The following is a 21,899-nucleotide window of genomic DNA, read 5'->3' as shown; positions in this document are numbered from 1 at the left end:
ATTCCTGGAAGGGAAATTTAGAATTGGGGAAAACAAAAGTATATGTTCACTTTGACAAAAGATGGTAAATGGCATCTGAGTAGACTATATTTTATAGTTACTAAATATATGGTAAACCAAAGAGGTCATATGTTAATAAGAATGAATGCATTGTAAACTTATGATAGGTTATCTTTTTAAAACTTATTCTATGTTGCACAAATGCTCAAAAATACTACTATTTGTGTTTTTATAGATTTCAGAGAGGGAGAGATAGAAACATCAATGATGAGAGAGAATCATTGATTAGCTGCCTCCTGCATGCCCCCTACTGGGGATTGAGCCCACAACCCGGGCACGTGCCCTTGGCGGGAATCAAACCTGGGACCCTTCAGTCCGCAGGCCAACGCTCTACTACTGAGCCAAACCAGCTAGGACCAGTTGTGGGGTTTTATTAGTAAATTTTTTCTAAGGTTTAATGAAAAAAGTCAAAATGCTAGATAATCCCTTAAATTTGTATGTTATTTTACAGTGCAATCTCATTATCTTAGTTAAGTCTCAACACCATATAGGAAACAGGCTCAGAAATAAGTATTATTTGGACCAGGTTCTATAGAAACAAAATCCAAACCTAAATCTAATCCCAAGTATAGAGTTTTAGCCAATTTAGCTACTTCTGGAGGAAATGACCACGACCTCTAAGATAATGGTTCCTTCCCAAACTTGTCTGCGCATTAGAATTGCACAGAAGCCTTAAAAACTATGCATGGTATGTGTTGCACAACCCCCGAAATTGTAATTAAAAATAACTGCTGAAGGTTGCCAGGTGACTTATGTTCAGACAGATTTAGGAACTGCTACTCTAAATAACTTTTTAAATACAACTATTTTAAGGGAAAACTTCAAATGGAGGTAAGTACACCTTCAGTAAGAAATCACTAATTTTAAAGTAGACTGAGATGATAAATCATGAAATACCAAAATGTAAAAAACATATTTTTAGTTTTATTTTAGCCATGTTAGGTTATCCATAAGCTGTGAAAAGCTATGCTACTTGGTAATAAACCCATTGTTTCTATATACTACTTTGTAAGCTTGACCTCTAGGGTTCACATACCTCAAATCAGTTATCTTTTGTGCCTTAAGGAGAAAAAATGTCTATCAGAAAAGTTGTATCTGTCACATATAATACATCCTATGGTCATCGATCGTCACATTGTCATTAGGGAATATTGTTTTAGGGGTAATTACAGGCAACCAATGTCATATTCTTCACTGTCCTCCCTGTTTCCTTTAGAAAGTGAAAGGAGCTACATGAAAGCAAGCATTCAAACCATCCGAAATAAGACAAATTAGACTTTAAAAAAAAATCTTGACATGAAAGGAAAAAGGACCCTTAGGCCTGTAGGGCACAGAACTGCTGGAACACAGCCAGGATATGAGGGTCTAATTCAGCAGTGAAGAGCAGGTTCTCCAGGGTCACCATGTACTGCTGGATTATTTGGTGATGCTGTGGACACAAAAGTGGGGGTTTAGGTCAGAGAAGGAGCATATAAGCAATCTTCCAGAATATTCCCCTCAGCAGCCCACCCACGTTGTGAAATGATGGGAATAACGGGCCCTTGAAAAGCCCCAACATTTGTAGAGGGAAATGAGGATGTTCAATAACTTAAGAAATGCAGTTCTGACCAGCTTCTATATAAATGCATTCATGCCTCATTAGTGATGCCTGCTGCTATCACTATTAGACTAGGTTAAGCTGGGTCTCTCTACTCTCAAGTATGACTTTAATAAAAGTAGCCCAGATAGGGATTGACATAGGACGATTTTTTTAAAAGATGGAAGGTGGTATATGTTACAAATAGGAGTAGCACAATTGCTGTTTAAAACCATGGTTCTGAAATGTAAGAAAAATTTTGGAATCTCTTTGCGAAAGAAAAACATTAATAGACAATTACCCAGTGATCTATTAATCTTTTTAAAATAGCTCATCTGTCCTATTGGAAATCACTGACTTACTAAGCCTATGTTAGAAAATGAAATCTTTTCTATGTGCACCTATATAACTAGAATATACTCAGAGATCCCAAAAGAACTAGGGGTTGTTTTAATTGGAAGTAACTAAATCTAGAGAGAATTTTTATTTGGAGATTTTAAAGAACTTTTTTCCCTTTTATGACTTCTAATTCAATAACTTTTCTAGAATAAATGAGGATTTGGGCTGTATGTTTTGGAAGACAGAATTAGTTCCACTCTCCTACCAAGCTTTAATGTAATCTTGCTTTTCTAAGGGCACTGTTATCATCAGATTTAAGGACCTTTGTTAATATAATTACTATTCCCTGAACATTTGTTCTCTGCATTTTGTATTAAGCTAGGCTTTCTAGCAGAGAATGGCAATTAGGAGTTGGTGATTAAGAACCTATTTAAAGCCTAAATATTCTGAGCAACAGGAGGAGGAAATGGAGATGAACTAAAGTACTTATGGGTATTATATAACCTCCTGACAAATTTTATGATTTTTAAAAATGGAGTATCTTTGCAGCTGAGAATAGTGATATTTATTATCTAATCAGTTTCCCACAAACCTGTAAGAAGATCTGCTGGAGCCTCTCTATACAGTTTTTATACCACGGTGTTAATATGCTGGTCCCGTCCGTCTCACATCGTACTAAATGCTCAGTCAAGATCATGATAAAGCGCTGGAGAGGGGGTACAGAGTTAGAGGTGTTAAGAGTGAATTAATTCTTCAGAAACAATCACACTTTTGACCAAGAGACCGTAAAGGTGCTGTCTGTTCTGCTGTCTTTATGTGTAACTTCCATAATTCAACAAATACTGTCTACAAAGGCACACCAGCACTAATGCGAGTTAGTACATCCTCTTTGGCAATACGTACAGACCTTCAATGTCTAGATTACTTAGGACATAATCAGAAATGTTAACGAGGAATCTATGCACAAAGATGTTCATCAAGAAGAAAAACAGTCATTCAGTGATCAATGATTGGGCATAATGAGAGAAATATTTAACAAACATTCTCAGTTTTTAAAGCCTGGAAAAATGCTCATGCAAGAATGCTGAACGAGCAACACAATTTGGAGATACACATGGTTAACCCAAGTGCTCAGCTTTTATTTCCTTTGTATTTTTAACTTTTATAACTACAAATAACATTTTTTAAACTAAAGGAATATATATTTCTTTTTACATATCAATGACCCAAGCCAAAATACCTGAAATATGACAAGGAAGAGGTTCTTTTGTTCACTCTGAGCGGATTCCACTTTTTCCTGCAGTCTTTCTATTTGCTCTTCAAGAGCCCCATCTTTCCTGTCACTGCTTCTGTCATCATCATCACTTCTCTACAGAAAGCAAAGGAACAAAAGGAAAATGCCATTTAGAATGCTACTGTATTAAATCCCATCAAGTAAGGGAAATACTTTATTCTGTCTGGTCAAATACTATTTGGAGACTTTGATTTTTTTTAGAGAGCTAGAAACATCGATGGCTGCCTCCTGTACGGCCCCCACCAGGGATTGAGCCCACAAACTGGGAATGTGCCCTGATGGAAATCAAACTGGTGACTTCTTCATTCATAGGTTGATGCTCAACCACTGAGCCACACTGGCTGGGCTGAAGGCTTGTGTTCTATAGGGAAAGTACTACCCCCCGACATCCCAAAGTCCTAGGACCAGAGAAGAAATATATCAGTGGGAGTGTTTGCTATTAAACAGGAGTTATGCCTTTTACAAGATAGTCCAAGCGGAGGAAATGTGTATCATATTTTTCCTCTACTCAAGATGAAAACAACTTTGAGCTCCTGGAAAATATACTTGATTCTTGTTATTCACCATAGCTATGCTTTCTGAAGTAGCTGTGAGTCCAGAATTAGTCACTACTGAACCATTGCTCTTAGGGGAAATAGAGGGTGACATTCTTGGGGAGCCTGTCACATGTTCATCAAATAATCAATATATAACCTTGTTTTGTGTGTTTCTTTTTAAAGGTATCTAAATCTTGCCCTAGCCAGTTTTGTGCAATGGTTAGAACGTCGGTCTGTAAACTTGATTCCTGGCCCCAGTTGGGGTACGTGTGGGAGGCAACCAATCAATGAGTCTCTCTCTCCTGTCCACTCTCTCTAAAGCCAATGGAAGAAAGTATTGGCAGGTGAGGATTAACAACAAAAATATATAAATCTTACAAATAATTATATGGAGAGAATCGTTGATCTGCTACATGCCCCACGCCAGGGATCGATCCCGCAACCTGGGCATGTGCTCTGACTGGAAATCGAGCCATGACCTTCTGGTTCATAGGTTGACCTCTGAGCCATGCTGGCCAGGCTATAGTATTTTTCTATACAGAAACACTAGCTGAGAAGGACTTAACATTTTCCTGACTCTTAGTAATACGACTAAATTTCTTTGGCTTTCAGCCTCTCAGAATGCTGACCACTTCCCCGCCTCCATCCCCCCCACCCCCATCCCCGCGCATTTATCTTCACCTGAGGCTTTTTTCCATTGATTTTTAGAGAGGAGAGGTTTTCATAAACCAGTCATCATCTCATAAGTCCATAAATTTAGCTATTTTTCCATAGCTTTATCACACACTACAGATATTACTTTTTGATGGAGCATCCTCATATACAGATTGGTAAATTTCCTCTTCCTTTTTCTGGGTGTACATTGTTGATTCATGAACATTGGATTCACAACCAACAGCACTGTAAGTCATGCCTGCTACTCTAACCCATGTATTTTCCCCATCAGGCACATCATGGCCTCCTTGTACTTAGGAACACTAGATAGCCCTTCAGTCCTATGCTGGGGACCATTTTAAACAGTGAAATAACCAAAACGCCAGCATAGAATGAAAACAAAAAGTACAAATAACGTGGCACTAAATGACACCATCAAGAGGACACTTTAAAATAGGAGAACTGAAACAAGGCAGAATTGAGTTGTTCAGTCTCAGCTGGGAACAAACAAGCACTGGGCAACTCGGAATGTCCACTGCTCTGCATATGTCTGCCATGATCAGGAAAGCACCGTGAGTATTGAGATTATAAATAAGTTTTAGTGAGCAGGTGAGTTTGTAAAAATAGAAGCTCCAAATAATAAGGACAGATAATGTATTCTTATAACTCTGCTATTTATTCAACAAAGTAGATGACCAATAAAAACCGACAGTGCTTTCCAGTCATTAATAAATCTCTACCTGCCCATTTGAGCAGTAACAGAAGGGTAGCTTGCTAATCTTTCACCCTCTAATGGGACACCCAAAAACTGGGCAGGCCCTTACATAGCTCAAGAGGCTCATCCTTGTAATAGTTGATAAATGGCTGTCTGACAGGCAATTCACAGCAGACTGTTTAAGACTCTGCTGGCAATGCTGTGCTCAATATACTTCTGTTAAGCTTTAACAGTTGCCTTCTAATTTACCTGATGAACTTAAAGAGTATTCACCAAGGTTATTTTTGTTTGTTTTTAAAGGCAGAAGTCATGATTTTACAGATTAAGGGAATAGGCTCAGATGTTATATGACTTTCCCAGTGTCACAGCCGTCAAGTGGCAGAGCCAGAAACTGATTCCAGGTGTGTTACATTCCAAGATCCTTTTAGCAAGAAGGTAGGCAGCACCAAATTTGGAAAGCCCATTTCTTTCCAGGTAACACTCTATTGGTGAGCCCCGTCTATGAGAGCCTATTCTATTCCCCAAACAAAATGATCAGAACCTCCTCACTCTACTTTTATCTCTAACACACCTGTTTTGGGGTCTGCCTTGGTATGTTCTAGGCAACTGGATACATGTTTGTCTTTTTCTAACACTAAAGCAAAGTTCTAGAGTACCACTGCCCCAGTATACCGTTCTGCAATGAGGGAAAAGTTAGATACATCTGTGCTGCCTATCACATTAGACATGTGACTATTGAACACTTGAAATATGGTGTGACTAAGGAACTGAATTTTAAATTGTAGTTGTTAACGTACTGAACACCACATTCACAGAGAATGGTGTGGCGTGAGGGAAAGTTTCTGGAGTTTGACAGACTTGGGTTAGATCTTATCTCTGATTACATGGCTTAACTTCTCTCAGCCTCAATTTATACATGTATAAAATGGGGATGACACCGTGAGAGTATGTTTATATACATACATATATGCGTGTCTATATGGAAACTAGAAGCACTTGAGTCTGCTATAGGTTCGTATAGGTCATTAAGCTTGCTCTCACCTTCTACTCTGGTAAATGTGTATATAACACTAGAAAACATTATCATAAAGAAAATCAGCACTATTATGCTAAATCACAGAATACAGCCAGCTCACCACTCTCCCTTGCCCCCCTTGAAATGGCACAGTACCCAACTTATTAATGAGAATCATTGTATAAACTTGGAAATGACTGCCTCACCCCTTTCACAGTACAGGTGGAGTGGTAAACATCAATAGTTGCCCCCTCCTGTTGCAGCAGAAATGTAGAGAAATACTTGCACAGGTGTTCTCTTTCACTCTCCTCAATCCAGAGAGGATCAACTAAGGAAAGGTAAGGGTTATGTCTTCCCAAACAGGCTCTCCGTGCAGCAGAGAGAACAACCCCCACGTTCTTTTCCTTCCTTCACTACGACAAACAGCTATAGATAATTTGGCCCCAGAAAAAATAAGTTCCTATTCAAGGTAATGAATTTTGAATATTTTCAAAGAGTTTCTGGTGTACGTTGACCTTTTATGAGTAGAAACAAGACTTACCCGTTTGTGCTGTCTTGCGAGTTTTTCTTTAGCTTCATCCAGCTCTTTCTGTATCTTCAGAACGTGTTTGTTCATCTTACGAATTGTAGAGTGCAGGATTTCCCAAACAAACAATCTTAAAGTAAAATGGCATTTGGTTACTGTATGCTAACCTATGCTAACAGAAAATAAGACCTCTTAACTTTTATAACCTACTCATTCTTAAGGTCTGGTATAGCCTTCCACTCTTTAGGCAGAATTAGTCATATTGTCCCCATCACATGTAAGCATCTATTGTTACCCATTAGAACAGTGATGGCGAACCTTTTGAGCTCGGCGTGTCAGCATTTTGAAAAACCCTAACTTAACTCTGGTGCCGTGTCACATATAGAAATTTTTTGATATTTGCAACCATAGTAAAACAAAGACTTATATTTTTGATATTTATTTTATATATTTAAATGCCATTTAACAAAGAAAAATCAATAAGAAAAATGAGTACGCGTGTCACCTGACACGCGTGTCATAGGTTCGCCATCACTGCATTAGACACAGGTGAGCTTTCTGAAGGCAATACTGGGTTCTTGTCATTTTTCTTGTTTCCATCGCCTACGAGATACACATATTGAAGAAATGTGCGCATATTCATTGAAATGAAAAGCCAGAAAAAACATGAACAAAATTACATGTTCTCATTTAAACACTAAATATTGGAATTTTCTTGAAATGAAGACCTAATCTGAGGCTCATTCTACATGCTTTATACTATTTAGTACACACTCAGCCAATTCTCTCAGAACATTTAAGAAACTCATTAGTTGATAATAGCTGTAAATTGCTGGGCTTTTAAGAGTAAGATAAACATTTGTATGTCAGCTACCTTATCAGCAAATTGCTAAAGTACCAGAATCACCTTGTAGGCGCTTTTAAGTGACTTCTTAACTACTTTTCTGTCTATACAGTAGGTCTCCTTACCCCAAGACATAGAGGAGTAGTACTTCCTTGTACAAATTCTGACTTGGATGACAGTTTGAAGTGGAAGATTGTCTTTTTGTTTTGAATGTTAGCAGACAGGATAAAAAAAGAGTACTTTAACTCTGGAAAGGGTGGTCAGAGAGAACTAGCTGAGCTTGGACAGAGCTCTTGAGCAATGTATCCATTCAAGAATGCATGTGTTTGAATTCCAGCTGCACTGAGCTATGCAACTTTGGGCAAGCTACTTAAGCACTCTGTAACACTTTCTACTTTGTAAAATATGGAGGATACTGTAACCTCTTTTGCAGTGGTGTTGTAAATGAGCTGCAAATGTAAATCACTCAGGATAATGGCTAATACATACTTGGGTAGTCACTTTTTTGCGAGTTTGCAAGTCTGTTGCTTTCATTTGTGAATGCCAACTTAGCCAGTATGATAACCTTAAGATCATATCCTTTCACCCTAAGGACTCAGTTTATTTCAGACCAGTGTCCTCTGCCAATAACAGACACAATGAAAAGGATAAATGCTTAGTGTTTAAATTTTTATGTCTTTCTAAGTAATTTCCCTTTGTTCCCTGTTTTGTGTCAATTCCTGTTGTCTGAGTCCTGATCAATTATAAAGATTGGGGACTCAACTTCATGAATAAGAACCAAACTTAGTGAAAAGTCTCTTTCCTTTAGGGGGAAATGGGTGTAGAATGAACCTTCTGCATTAAATCCAGGATTTTTATGACTGAGGTGAGACCTCGCTCCCTCACAGGCATCTGGGTGTCCACCAAGCTTCCCTCAGTTCTCTTAAGGATGTGTATTTAATCTGTGGCTATTCTCCCAGTTCCTAGTGTGCATTCTAGGTCCCCAATGGAGCTGGAATTCTTTTCCGTGTTCCATGTTCCATTGTCTAGCGAGACCCTGACACACAGCCTGATCTTCTCTAATAATCTAGATCCTTATCAGCATTTCTACTTGACTGGTTGAGTCCTGATTCAACTTACATGTGTGTCTAAGAAACACTGCAACCTGACTGGCTGTATTTCCACTGCCCGGGTATCTGACCATTATTATATATTAATATCAACCTGGTTTGGATCAAAATTTGTAGCTCATGTGTAAGAACACACAAAAACCAATTCTTAGAGAATAAGAACTTTGTAAAATAATTCATATTACCTAATAAAGTCACGCGATAGTTCTGAAGAGAAGATCCAATTTGCTACTGCAGCACAGTCAACAATCTGTGTACGAATCATCTTGTCTACTAGTACAGCAATCATCTACAATGAGAGAAGAATTCTTAGGATAAATCGCACTCATGCATAGGTCATAATAATCCCACTGCTACAAAAGTAAAATAGGATGGTTGTAAGACTTATTCTGCCTTCTCCTTAGCTCTGGTACTTATTGCAGGAATACTATAACACCAATAAAGATTGAGCAAAAAAAAAGAAAAACTCTGAATGGTAACACAAACTTAAAAAAAAAAATTAGATAATACCACTCTCACCTTTCAAAATTATAGAAATGTTTTATCATAAAAATCTTAAATATATTCTGAAACCTATTTAAATGCCTCTGTATAACTCATGGTATAAAAACAATATATTAAGATTAAAAAATCTGGTGTGTGTTTGCAGAAACTGGTTAACTATTTCCTACCCTATTGGTAGAATCTTTAAGCAATAAGATTTGTAATATTTAAAATGTGTTGAGCTCTGGGTGTTTGACTTAGTGGATAGAGCGTTGGCCTGTGGACTGAAAGTTCCTGGACTGCAGGCTCGATCCCCAGTGAGGGGGCAGCTGATCAATGATTCTTATCATAGATGTTTCTATCTCTCCCTTTCTCTCTGAAATCAATAAAAATATATTTTTAAAAATGTGCTGATATTATAGTCCCAAAAAAACCCTTAAAAAACCCCTTAAACCTTGCTCTTAAAAAAACCCTCAACCAAATATCATTAATTCACAGCATTAAAAAAATTACATAGATTTAAAAACCATCCTATAGACAGTCAAGTGTCATGTTTACAAACTGAAACAATGGTAATAAATAGCCTTGTTTTTATGCCCTATACAATCAGAGCCTCAACATGTATAATTAAGTAGTTTTTACCTGTGGATGGTTCCTCCAGACCTCAAACATAACTCTTAGAACATGTAACTTTCCTTCATCACTTTCAGCTAGGGTTTTGAAGACTTCATGAAACCTTTTGATAGTGGGAGAAAAAAATACCACTTAAAAACTTATTCATTAAGCATTTTAATGTTTCAAAGACTTTTCAGTATTAATTTACAGTGCAAAATAACCAAATGTTAACCATTAAGGATATATAGAAAAGGAATGATTAGAAATTCAGTTTGTATGTAATTTGTCACAAAATCTTAAGAGATTTACAATATACCATTGTTAGCCCAGGACTACAGTTTACTGTGTATCTAAGAATAAGTGAGGTCTAAGGAATCATCTCCAAACACTGGTGATGTATAGTCTGTGTGACTCATATTCTGTGGGAACTCTGCAAGTAATATAGGCTGAGACGGGGCGAGGAGGGCAGTTTCTCTGTTTGGCTGGAGGAATATCTGTATGTTCTAATTCTGGACTGACGAGTTAGAAAGCTTCCTTTAGATGTCAAACTGAGTGGCTCCCAAAAATGCAGTGGACTCCGATTTCTGCTTAAGTTTCTTTAGGAAGATGTCTAGACAGGGTGGGAGTTTCTTGACTATATACTAGTATATGACTGTCCTAAGGACCCAAGTTTTCCACTGGTTTCTCTAAAGGTCTATATAAAAAAATGCATTCCATGTATATATGTAAACTGTACACACAGATGACAGAAGCCATAGGACAAGGATTTTAGTTACCACAAACCAAAACCCATTGTATCAAGTTACATTGTAATACTAAGACCTTCATATTCAGCAACTTTAGGTAAAAATGACTGTGCTGCTGGTATTCAAGCAAAGTTCAAAACCTAAAGAAAGGGGCTGTGTTCTTGTTACACTTACTTTGCAAGAGCACTGAAGGAGTGGCTGAACGATTTGGCTGCCAAGTGTAGCAGAGTCTGCACAAAAACCTCTATTTTCAATGGGTTAAAGCTGAATCCTTCATCTGAAAAATATTCCATAGTAAGACAGAACGTAAGTATAGCAATTCCTTGGTCCCTCACCTGGAATGCTAAACAGATGGTGTGCTCACATCTAAACACTAAGTCAGACATCCATGTAACATCTGTGAGTACTAACAGACAATAAAAGACCACCACTGATTTCAAATACCCAAGATATAAAACTAAGCATAATCGTAATTCTTCATTTTTTGGCTATTTCCCTAATTTTTCTATGTGACACATTTCTTTTATAAATATCACATAGATTTCCTTGTTCTTATCTCTCTATATGGTAGCAAGGTAAATTCTATAATAATAAAAGCGTAATATGCTAATTAGACTGGAGAGCCGAATGACCTTCTGGATGAAGCCAGGGTTGCGAGGGCCAAGTCCCTAGCACAAATTTCGTACATTGGGCCTTTAGTATATTAATAAAATAAAAAAATTACAGTAAACTCTAAACACTTCAGTCTGTGTCCTAAGAAGTCTGACAATGTCTAAATTTAATATCATACTTTTGACTTAGGCTTTCTAATTACATTTTCTTTAAAATCCTAAGTGTCTTTAGAAAAATCCAAACAAAATCCCAGTAATAAATAACCCAAAAACCATTAATGTTTTATTTTGATTAGCCCTTTATTATGCACGTCTTATTCAGATCTAATAAAAAAAATTTTTTCCTCCTGAAAGTTACCTAGTTGTCGCTGATTTTCGTCTGTTTTACTGATTTGTCTGTATCATTTGTTCGTGTGGTTTTCAAGATGTGTTTTACATGTGATAAGGCAAGTCCCTCTCAACACTTGTCTTATCCATTTATTGATTCAAGGAAACTTATAAATTATTTTGTCAACTTTCCTATTCTTCCCCTCCAAATACCTAGGGATTTTCACTGGAATTACATGATACATAGTCAGTATTAAACATCCTATCTAATAAAAGAGAAACATGGTAATTGGCGTACGACCGCTACCCTTCCCATTGGCTAATCAGGGCAATATGCAAATTAACTGCCAGCCAAGATGGCGGCCGGCAGCCAGGCAGCTTGAAACTAACATGAGGCTTGCTTGCTTCAGTGACGGAGGACTCCAAAGTTCCCCGCCTGCCTTGCCGGCCTCTGAGCTGTAACTCTAAGCAACTATGTAACAAATATACAAGCTAAACAAAACCCTAGAAACCTGCTTTAGTCGGGCAGGCTTCAGCCAGGAGGATCGCAACATTGTAAGCAAAGGCCAGAAACCTACTTTCAGCAGCGGAGGCCTAAGAGCTGGAGCCAAGCCTCAAAGCTAAAGCTGGTCCAGAATAAAAAAAACAAAAAAGAAAAAAGGAGCGGTTGGGAGCTTCAGTCACCCCCAGCCTGAAAACAGCCATCATCCCCTCACCTAGGCTGGCCAGGCACCCCAGTGGGGACCCCTACCCTGATCCAGGACACCCTTCAGGGCAAACCAGCTGGCACCCACCCGTGCACCAGGCCTCTACCCTATATAGTAAAAGGGTAATATGCCTCCCAGCACCGGGATCAGCAGAGCCGCAAGGCCTCCTGGCACCGGGATCAGTGTGACAGGGGGCAGCGCCCAAACCCCCAGATCGCCCTGCGGCTCTGTGTGTGACAGGGTGCGGCGCCCCCCCCCCCCGCCCCACCCTCCACGGGCCCTGCTCTGTGTGTGACGGGATAGAGCCATAACCTCCCCATCGGCCCTACCCTGAGTGTGACAGTGGCGGCGCCCAACCCCATGATTGGCCCTGCTGTGTGTGTGACAGGGGGAGCTCCCCAACTCCCTGATGGGCCCTGCTCTGTGCGTGACAGGGGGGAGCTCCCCAACCCCCTGATCGACCCTGCTCTGTGCGTGACAGGGTACGGAGCCCCAACCCCCCTGATGGGCCCTGCTCTGTGAGTGACAGGGGGCAGTGCCCCAACCCCGATTGGCCCTGCTCTGTGCGTGACAGGGGGTGGCGCCGCAACCTCCCCATCGACCCTGCCTTGAGTGTGACAGGGGGTGGTGCCCCAACCCCCCAATCAGCCCTACCCTGAGCGTGACTGAGGGTGGCATCGCAACCTCCCGATCCGCCCTGCTCTGTGCATGACAGGGGCGGCGCCCCAACTCCCCAATCGGCCCTGCTCTGAGCCAGACCAGGGGCTGCACCTAGGGATTGGGCCTGCCCTCTGCCACCCAGGAGCAGGCCTAAGCCAGCAGGGTGTTATCTCCCGAGGGATCCCAGACTGCAAGAGGGCACAGGCCAGGCTGAGGGGCCCCCCCCCTTCCCCCCCCCCCCGAGTGCACAAATTTTTGTGCACCAGGCCTCTAGTTATTATTATAACAGTTTAATTTGGAGAAAATATCCAACTTTGTAATACACCAAATCTTCCCGAACCTCTCTAAAGTGAAAGCAGGGAATGCCTAAAAATCTTTCAATGATAGCAGTATATTGTGCTTTGCATTTAGTTTATATACATAATCCAAGCTATTTCATAAGGATGTTAGAATCTCTTTTTATATAAGGGAGAAAATTCCGAGGTACTAGGTACAACTGACAGGCTGAACAGACTTCAAAGGAATATAGTGATTTATGAGCATCTAATGAGATTTAAAAGGAGCACATGTTGCCAGAGTTATGTTCATGCTCTAACCTAGCCTATACATAGTCCTCTCAAGAAATATTTAATTCCCTTACCGTCATCATCATCCTGGTTCGGATTTGGTACATCTTTCAGAATGCTGAAGATTTCATCACTGGTTGCTTTACTTTTAAAGGCAACAGCTAAACAGAGGGCAACTGAATGTCCAGGAAGAGAATCTATGCACAGAAAGGGGAGTGGGGGGAAGGGAGGGTATAGGTCAGGTTTGAAGATTATTCCTGCAAATAGTTAAATTAACTGAGACACTAAAAACAATAGTTTTTTTTTTTAACAGAATACTCTTTATCCTAAGATCAATATTTAATCTGTACAAAAATAACACATTCAAAAGTTACATTTAATAAGTCAAGGCTTTTTACCTAAAATAAGGCATAGTTCTCACTTCAACACTTAAGAACACTTCGCTAACTGAAATTAACAGTACAAGGTGTGTTGGTCTTCTTCAGGGATGAGAATGAAGAGAACTGTGAATACAGTTAAATAGTCCTTTGATATCCTCAAGTCCCTAGGCTTCTGTAAGCTGAAAAGCTGAGACTCAATATATTCCTCTTTCAATTTTGCCAATTTCCCTTTCCTCCCCCTTTTCTGCGATAGAGCAAACTGAGTTTGGGTTTGAACAAGATGAAGGCTGCCAACTTAAAGTTTTTCTTCTTTTTTCTTTTTCCGAGTCCATACCACAAGCCAGATGTTCATGAGCTGTGTTTACTACTGGTCAGTATCTATCAAGTCCTTATTGTATGAAATTTGTGCTAGTGTATGCTGTAAGGTATCACCAGAGCAACACACTTCTAATGTAAGGTAGACAAAGGTAACAATTAAAAAGGAAGTTCTGACATAGAATATGAGTTAGTAGGCACTTGGAATGAATAAAGTAAATTACAATAGGTCACATGTACTTTGTGTTTTTCCTTGAAACTGGGAAAGAAAGTAAGTGACAGAAAAAAGAATACCTGGAACCAAGGTGTCTATATTGTGGCTGGGGAACCAAGATATTCACAAAGGGAAGTAGCCACAAAGCAACACAAAACTGGCTTGCTGAAGGTTAAAAATATTTAGTCATGGAGGTTGGTCTAGACCAGTGGTCGACAAACTGCGGCTTGCGAGGCACATGCGGCTCTTTGGCCCCTTGAGTATGGCCACGAAGTTTCAATCGCACTGTACGTGCGTACCCGCACGTAGTATTTTGTGGAAGAGCCACACTCAAGGGGCCGCAGTTTGCCGACCACTGGTCTAGACACTAGGAAGGGAACAAGGTCCAAAGATAGAAAGGGCTTTCCAGCCTGGGGCAATAGCACAAAGACAAAATCAAGAACCAGAGGATGGAAAAAAGGAAGTGGGCCTGGCTGGAGTAGAGTTCCATGTGGGACGAACTGACAAATGCAAAAGCAGGAATGACTGTTAGCAGGGCCTTAAATATTAAGCTGAGTTGTTTCAATGGGAAAAAGGGAAGCATGATGTTTAACAAAAGTCCTTGATATTAAAGACGGTCTTAGTATTCTGAACCAGTACAAGGCAGAACTCAAAACTCAGCACTTCTAAGTGCCTCATCAAGCTTTGCTCTGTCAGGAAAGCACTGTGGTTAAGAGCAAGGCTGCTCAGTCAGTAAACCTGGACTTGCATCTGGGCTCTATCACTCAGAAGCAATTTCACTCTGGCTTTGCCTCTTTGAAGCATTTTCCTCATTGTAAAATTTATATAATTAACATACCTACTTCTCAGAGTTGTTTTAAGAATTAAGGATATATAGGAAATATATTTAGTCATGGGGGTTTATTTCATGGATAACAGGCGTAGTCTGAGGTGTAGGTGGAGAATTAGGAGTGTAGTACGAGGGCAAGAGAGAGGAGCAAGTTTCAAAATACAAAGAATCTACACAACATGAAATGGAAGGCTCATGGAGGAGCTGTGTTTAGTGCCATCTGAAAAGACTGACTTGGAAAAACTCCACACCTAACTCTCTACCAGTGATGACTAATGGACACCTTACCTTCATTAAGTGTGAAGCACAAAATGGCATATCAAATTATAGTCCCTCTGGCTTATAATGCAATCTCACTGGTCAAAACATAGTGTATGTATATATACTGTGCTCTCAACACCTGAATTGGTATCAGATGATCAAGTTACATCTCTATTTTAATAAGTTCTGGCTATAAATTCATCTTGCTATGCTTAGCAATATTTAACATAATGTCATTACTATAACGTAATAACCAGTGTTAAAAGAAAAGTTACAAGCCAGTAATAACTAAGTATATCACAATGAATCTTCAAAATGATGACAGAGCAGCTGCACCTGGTTTTGCTCAGTGGTTAGAACATTGGCCTGTGGACCTAAGGGTCACAGGTCCAATTCCCAGTCAAGGGCTTGGACCTCAGTTATAGGTTCCCCAGCCCCAGTGGGGGCACGTGTGGGAGGCACCGATCAATGTCTCTCTCTCCCCTCTCCCCACTCTCTTCCACTCTCTCTAGAAGTCAATAGGAAGATTATCCTCAGGTAAGGATTAAAAAAAAAAAGGGCAAATAAAACAACAGTGGCTAGTAACAGATCACCTTTCAAATAGAGAAAATATAAACCCAAGAAAGAGTTGACCTTTTCCTCAAATATAACTGATGTCAGAGAATACTTGCATTGTTACTTTTTAAAGACAGGGATTTATTTTATTACTTACTGCTACTTTCATCTCCATACTTGTAAATGCAGGTTGGGTTTGCAGGACATAGAACTGAGAAGGTAGGAGGAACAATATCTAATATACGCTGATGATAAGACAACCTACAATACAAATAAGAGCTTCAGAAATACCATTCATCAGTCCCATTCTTCATTAACATCCAACTTATTTGGAAAGTCACAATCTCCAGCACCCTCCCAGTACAATGCCAACTAATAAAAGAAGGAACAATGGAAAAAGAGAAACATCACTTAGCAATCATCATAATGGTGGCAGGTCAAAAGAGTTGCCAGTGGAGGTTTGGTGAAGAACAGGGTGATGTAGAGGTTTGACGATGAGTAGAGGATGAGTATAACCTCAGAATATTTATTACCAAAAAATCAATTACAAAGGGAAAAATGGTGAATTTAGGTGGAGAAGCCTGGCAGATAGAGACATGACCAGGTAGTCAAAGTTAACACCTCCAGTGGTGGGATGCACTATGAAGAGCAACAACAATGCAAGACTTGAGTCTGGTCATGAGGACACAGCAGGGTGACCCAAGAAAGTGAGGCCTAGATTCTTTAAAACTGGTAAGGACATGAAAAATAGAATAACAACTGTTCATGACTGAGGAATGTGAAGATAATGACAACTATATGCTGCTACATGTGTTCTTGGATAGGATTCTGAACCGGGAAGAAAAAAAGGCATTGTCAGGATAGCTGGCAAAATTTCAGCAGCATTCGTGGACTGTACGGTAGTATCTGTACCAGAGCTGATTTCCCAATTTGAAGGGTGGTATATTGATTGTCTTTGTTTGGGGGAAATATACAATGGACGGTTTAAGGTGACGAGATGTTATCTGCAGCTTGTTTCCAAAGGGTTCAGAAAAAGACCAATGTAGCCGTAACCGGTTTGGCTCAGTGGATAGAGCATCAGCCTGTGGAGTGAAAGGTCCCAGGTTCGATTCCGGTCAGGGGCATGTACCTGGGTTGCGGGCACATCTCCAGTGGGGAGTGTTCAGGAGGCAGCTGATCGATGTTTCTCTCTCATCGATGTTTCTAACTCTCTATCCCTCTCCCTTCCTCTCTGTAAAAAATCAATAAAATATATTTAAAAAAAGAAAAAGAAAAAAAAAAAGAAAAAGACCAATGTAATGGTGTACACATAGAGGAGAAAAAAGAGTCAGAACTAGAACAAATGTGGTAAAATGTTAATGAGGGAATCTGGATGAATAGGATAAAGTTCTTAGTATATTTTTCTCAAATAACAAAACAAAACAATCTTTTGGCTTAATTCACACAAAATCCAGATGTTATAGTTGCCTAATTTTTTTTAGCTTACATCTTGATTAAAAACTAACAAGGAAGAAGTGCAGGTAGTTGGATTTTAAAAATTACATTCTGGACATAGACCACAAATGCAAAAGAGAAAAATCCTCCCACAAAAATTAGGAGACCTAACTTAAGGAGAAAACACAAAGAACTTACCTCATACATTTTTCTAGAACTTCTTTTACAAACTTTGGTTTGGGACTATCAGGATCTTGAGTAAGACAATCTGACCTAATGAGGAAACATAGTTTTCTAAGTTCTTACACTGAATCTGTACTTATACCTAACTTGTACTTAGCTAAAAATAGATTCTACCTAAATTATTTCATTTATGTATATAAATATAAAAAATAAACTAAATCTTTTAGACCATAAAGTTTTTTTTTAATGTTATAGTTTTAAATATTAACAATATCTTTAAAATTATGGTAGATTGTAGAGAAAGGAAAGCTAAAATATAATACCACTTACCAATCTTCCCAGCTCCAACGGAACTGGAAGTTACTTAGATGATGGGAAAACCAATTAATAAACCTATACCGAGAAGAGAGAGGAAGGAGCACAAAAAGATGAATGGTTACAGTTTATACCAGGAACTTATGTAATCCTTCAGACAAATAAAACCCTATGTTATAGAGTTAAGTTACAAGCATACACCCCTATCTATAGCTGTATCTTCTGCCACTTACCCTTTTCTCTGCAAATCCTGTACCTCATCTTCTTAAAAAAAATAACAATTTCCTATCTCACTCCTTCTAATAGTGCTATCCTTTTTTAAGTGAATAATATAACTTGAGTGCCTATTTTGTGTCAGGCACCTTATATGTTTATATAATAACTTCTGAGGAGTATATTATTTTTTCTATTACTTAAAACAAAACAGTGGCAAAAAAAGATTAAGTTGCAGATAAAACATTTTATAAATGGTAGAGCCAAAGCATTGTTTTTAACCATCATGACCATACTCTTTCACCACAAACAACAAAATATACCACGGAAGCCCCTTTGCCTCTAAAAATATATCTAATCTAACTAGATAGGAATCACCTTAGCAAACTGTATAACGCTGTGAAAATTTTAAGAGCCCAATAAATATTTGCTGAATGAATAGCATAACTGGGATGCTCAATACAACTGGTAGTTTTACTAATTAGACTGGGGGAAAAAATCAGAAGACACTTTCTTAAAGTAATCTCTCATGTAGCTCTAATTTCAGTCACTGAAATTAATCAAGATAGTAGGTCAATGACACAGAATACCCCTTACTGATAAATTTTCAGATATGGAATTTGAATAATGGACATAAAAGATCATGGAAATTGAAGAAATATTCAAAACCTGTCCTGATCTGATTTGGGAAGCTGACAAAGGTTAAGAAAGGTGGTACATAGATGTCATTCAAGAGAAGACAATGGGCATGCAATGGCCACAGCTATAAATATCCAATATGGTCATTTGTATAAACAATCTTGAAGCTGGAGTTATGTTGAAGCTAATTATTTTAGAAACAGATACTATGTCTAAATAAAAATATATATGTGCTTATATATAATAAATATATAATATTGGACTCTACTTCTACATAGAGGTTAGCATAAAGTCTACTATAAAAGCTTACATACCCAATAGCAGTGGGAAAAGTGTAACTGTACCAAATCACCAAACAAGTAAACAATGAACGAAATTAAAGAAAACCTTAGCACGGGCATCATTTCCTACTGAAAATTAGACTAAAAAGTGTAATGTGATATTTACAACAGGTATGAGGTGTGTTTTTTAAAAATTTAAACATTTTTTTTTAATGTACATACAAAGGATTATTTTGGGGAGGCAAGTAAGAAAAATCAACTTGGAAATTCTTAAAAAGGCAAATCAAATTCTTTTATAAAGCACAGGGAGTAGAACTGGTTAACAACCAGTATAGAAATAAGGCAATTACTGTACCTGTCTACACATGTAGTATTCATCGTGTCCAAACGCATGTATAACATTTCAGTTGCCTGTGCAAGCTGTAAATTTGAGGATAAGGAAAACTATTCTCCACCCTCCTTCAAAATAAGTTGTGATAGAAAAAATAAATAGCATTTCCTAGAAGTCTATATAATGACTGATAATGTTAAAACATTTTTTCATGTAATTGATCTTTTTATTCTTTTTTAAAAAATATTTATTTTATTGATTTTTTTACAGAGAGGAAAGGAGAGGGATAGAGAGCCAGAAACATCGATGAGAGAGAAACATCAATCAGCTGCCTCCTGCACACCCCGCACTGGAGATGTGCCTGCAACCAAGGTACATGCCTTTGACCGGAATCGAACCTGGGACCCCTCAGTCCGCAGGCCGACGCTCTATCCACTACACCAAACTGGTCAGAGCTGATCTTTTTAAAAATAGCTTTGAAGTACCAATGTACCAATTCGACCTGTATACACCCATAAACATCAAGATAATGAACACTTATAAAATTTCTCCATGCTCCTTTGTAATCCATTCTCCCTTCTCCCCACCCCTACCCATGCTCCCAAGCAAATATGGGGTTATCACTAGATCAATTTGCATTTTCTAGAATTTTGTGTAAATGGAATCACATAGTATGAATTATTTGGATTTTTTAAAAAAATCCTTACCCAAGGACATGTTCCCATTGATTTTAGAAAGGAAAGTGTGTGTGTGTGTGGGGGGGGGGGTAGGGGGGGGAGTTAGAGGGGGAGTGAGAAGGGGAGGAGAGACATAGAGAGAAACATTGATTAACTACCTCCCGAATTCACCCTAACCTGAGACCTAACCTGAAACTTAGGTAGGTGCCCTCACAGCGAATCAAATCCACAACCCTCTGGTGTTTGGGATGAAGCTCCAACCAACCGAGCCACCCACTCAGGGCTGTTTGGTTGGTGGTTTTAACTCAGCAGAATTATTTTATCATTGATTCATGTTATTGCAGGTATCAAAAACTTTTTTTTTATTATGTAGTATTCCACTGTATAGGCATAACAAAATTTGTTAATCTACTCACATACTGATGAGCATTTGGACTTTCAGTTTGAGGCTATTACCAATTAAGTTTCTATGAACATTAATGCCTAAGTCTTTGTATAGACTTGTGCTTCCATGTCTCTTGGATAAATACCTGAGTGGAATGGCTAAACTGCATGGTACACATATGTTTAACTTAAAAAAAAAAAGTCAAACTGTTTTCATGAAGTGATTTAAACCTACAAGCAGAAATATTTAGTAATCTTTTAAAGCTAGGCCAACAAGAGTAAGTTTAAAAACAAAGGAAAGGATACAACTTGGGGTAGAGAGCCAGGCTGAAGTTTGCACAGTTCAATGAGAAGTGTTGTGTACATCACATCAATGTGAGGGGGTGCTGGAAGTTGAAACAGCTCTGCAAAGATCACCTACAAAAGAATCAGGAGTCAGAACCAATTCAACGGCTATCTATGCACGTCTACTATTAGAAACACCTCACTATTCTAAACATAAGCTCTAACTCCATGACATTGATAATGAAAGAAGAATCACTTTTTTTGGTTAATCCTCACCTGAGGATATTTTTTCCATTGTTTTTTAGAGGGGGGGGAGGGAGGAAGAGAGAGAAACACCGATGTGAGAGACACATTGATTGGTTGCCTCCCACATGCATCTTGGGCCGGGAACCAAACCTGCAACCCAGGTGCTCGGGCCGAACCTCTAACCACTGAGCACAATGGCCAGGACAATACAGTAAATCCTCAATTTTGCAGATCTTGATTTAACAGACTTCAAATTTAATGGACAAAATTTCTCGTCTATATGTCATATGTGAAAATTAACACTTTGTTAATTTAAAAATGCTTTTAACCAAGATATGCTTATATTAAATGAACAGGGTTTTTGTTTGTTATTAGTTCATGGTTATTATTTTTTTAAATGTTTTCATTGATTTCAGAAAGAGGGAGATAGGAACATCAAACATGAGAGAAAATCATCAATTGGCTGTCTCCTGCACACCCCCATACTAGGGATTGAGCCCAAAACCCAGGCATGTGCCCTGACAGGGAATCGAATCAAGGACCTCCTGGTTCTGAGCCATACCAGCCGGGCTAATTCATGGTTATTTATAACAAATAGACCACATGTTGGAAAAACACTATAGTAATTTTACTGACATAAATATTATATATCTACAACTGTAATCTACATATTTAAAACCAATAATCACCGCTTGTAAACAATGTTCTGCAAATGTGTATGATCACACCACAGTGCTCAAGGTAACTGGTTCTGTTGTCCCGGGGCGTAACTTTCTGCAGCAGTTTTTCTTTGTGTGTGTGTGTTTTTTTAAATATATTTTATTGATTTTTTACAGAGAGGAAGGGAGAGGGATAGAGAGTTAGAAACATCGATGAGAGAGAAACATCGATTAGCTGCCTCCTGCACACCTCCTACTGGGGATGTGCCCGCAACCAAGGTACATGCCCTTGACCGGAATCGAACCTGGGACCTT

General features: G+C 38.8%; 1 protein-coding gene across 3 annotated transcripts in view; it reads right to left on the bottom strand.

The window, feature by feature from the left end:
- Positions 1–964: 964 nt before the first annotated feature.
- NCBP1 (nuclear cap binding protein subunit 1) overlaps positions 965–21,899 on the bottom strand; it is a 50,101-nt gene continuing 29,166 nt past the window's right edge. For all 3 annotated transcript variants that reach the window (XM_059657428.1, XM_059657429.1, XM_059657430.1), the window contains 13 exons: positions 20,701–20,811; positions 19,358–19,422; positions 17,885–17,947; positions 17,570–17,644; positions 16,095–16,198; positions 13,458–13,580; positions 10,687–10,789; positions 9,794–9,887; positions 8,854–8,957; positions 6,731–6,845; positions 3,216–3,344; positions 2,568–2,681; positions 965–1,489 (listed from right to left, as the gene is read on the bottom strand). In XM_059657428.1, the coding sequence (XP_059513411.1) occupies positions 1,376–1,489; positions 2,568–2,681; positions 3,216–3,344; positions 6,731–6,845; positions 8,854–8,957; positions 9,794–9,887; positions 10,687–10,789; positions 13,458–13,580; positions 16,095–16,198; positions 17,570–17,644; positions 17,885–17,947; positions 19,358–19,422; positions 20,701–20,811 (1,314 nt within the window). In that variant the 3' untranslated portion in view covers positions 965–1,375. The remainder of the gene's footprint in view (positions 1,490–2,567; positions 2,682–3,215; positions 3,345–6,730; positions 6,846–8,853; positions 8,958–9,793; positions 9,888–10,686; positions 10,790–13,457; positions 13,581–16,094; positions 16,199–17,569; positions 17,645–17,884; positions 17,948–19,357; positions 19,423–20,700; positions 20,812–21,899) is intronic.

Source organism: Myotis daubentonii, chromosome 11, assembly GCF_963259705.1.
Source record: "Myotis daubentonii chromosome 11, mMyoDau2.1, whole genome shotgun sequence".
Taxonomy (NCBI): domain Eukaryota; kingdom Metazoa; phylum Chordata; class Mammalia; order Chiroptera; family Vespertilionidae; genus Myotis; species Myotis daubentonii.
This window is presented reverse-complemented; position numbering and strand designations above follow the sequence as displayed.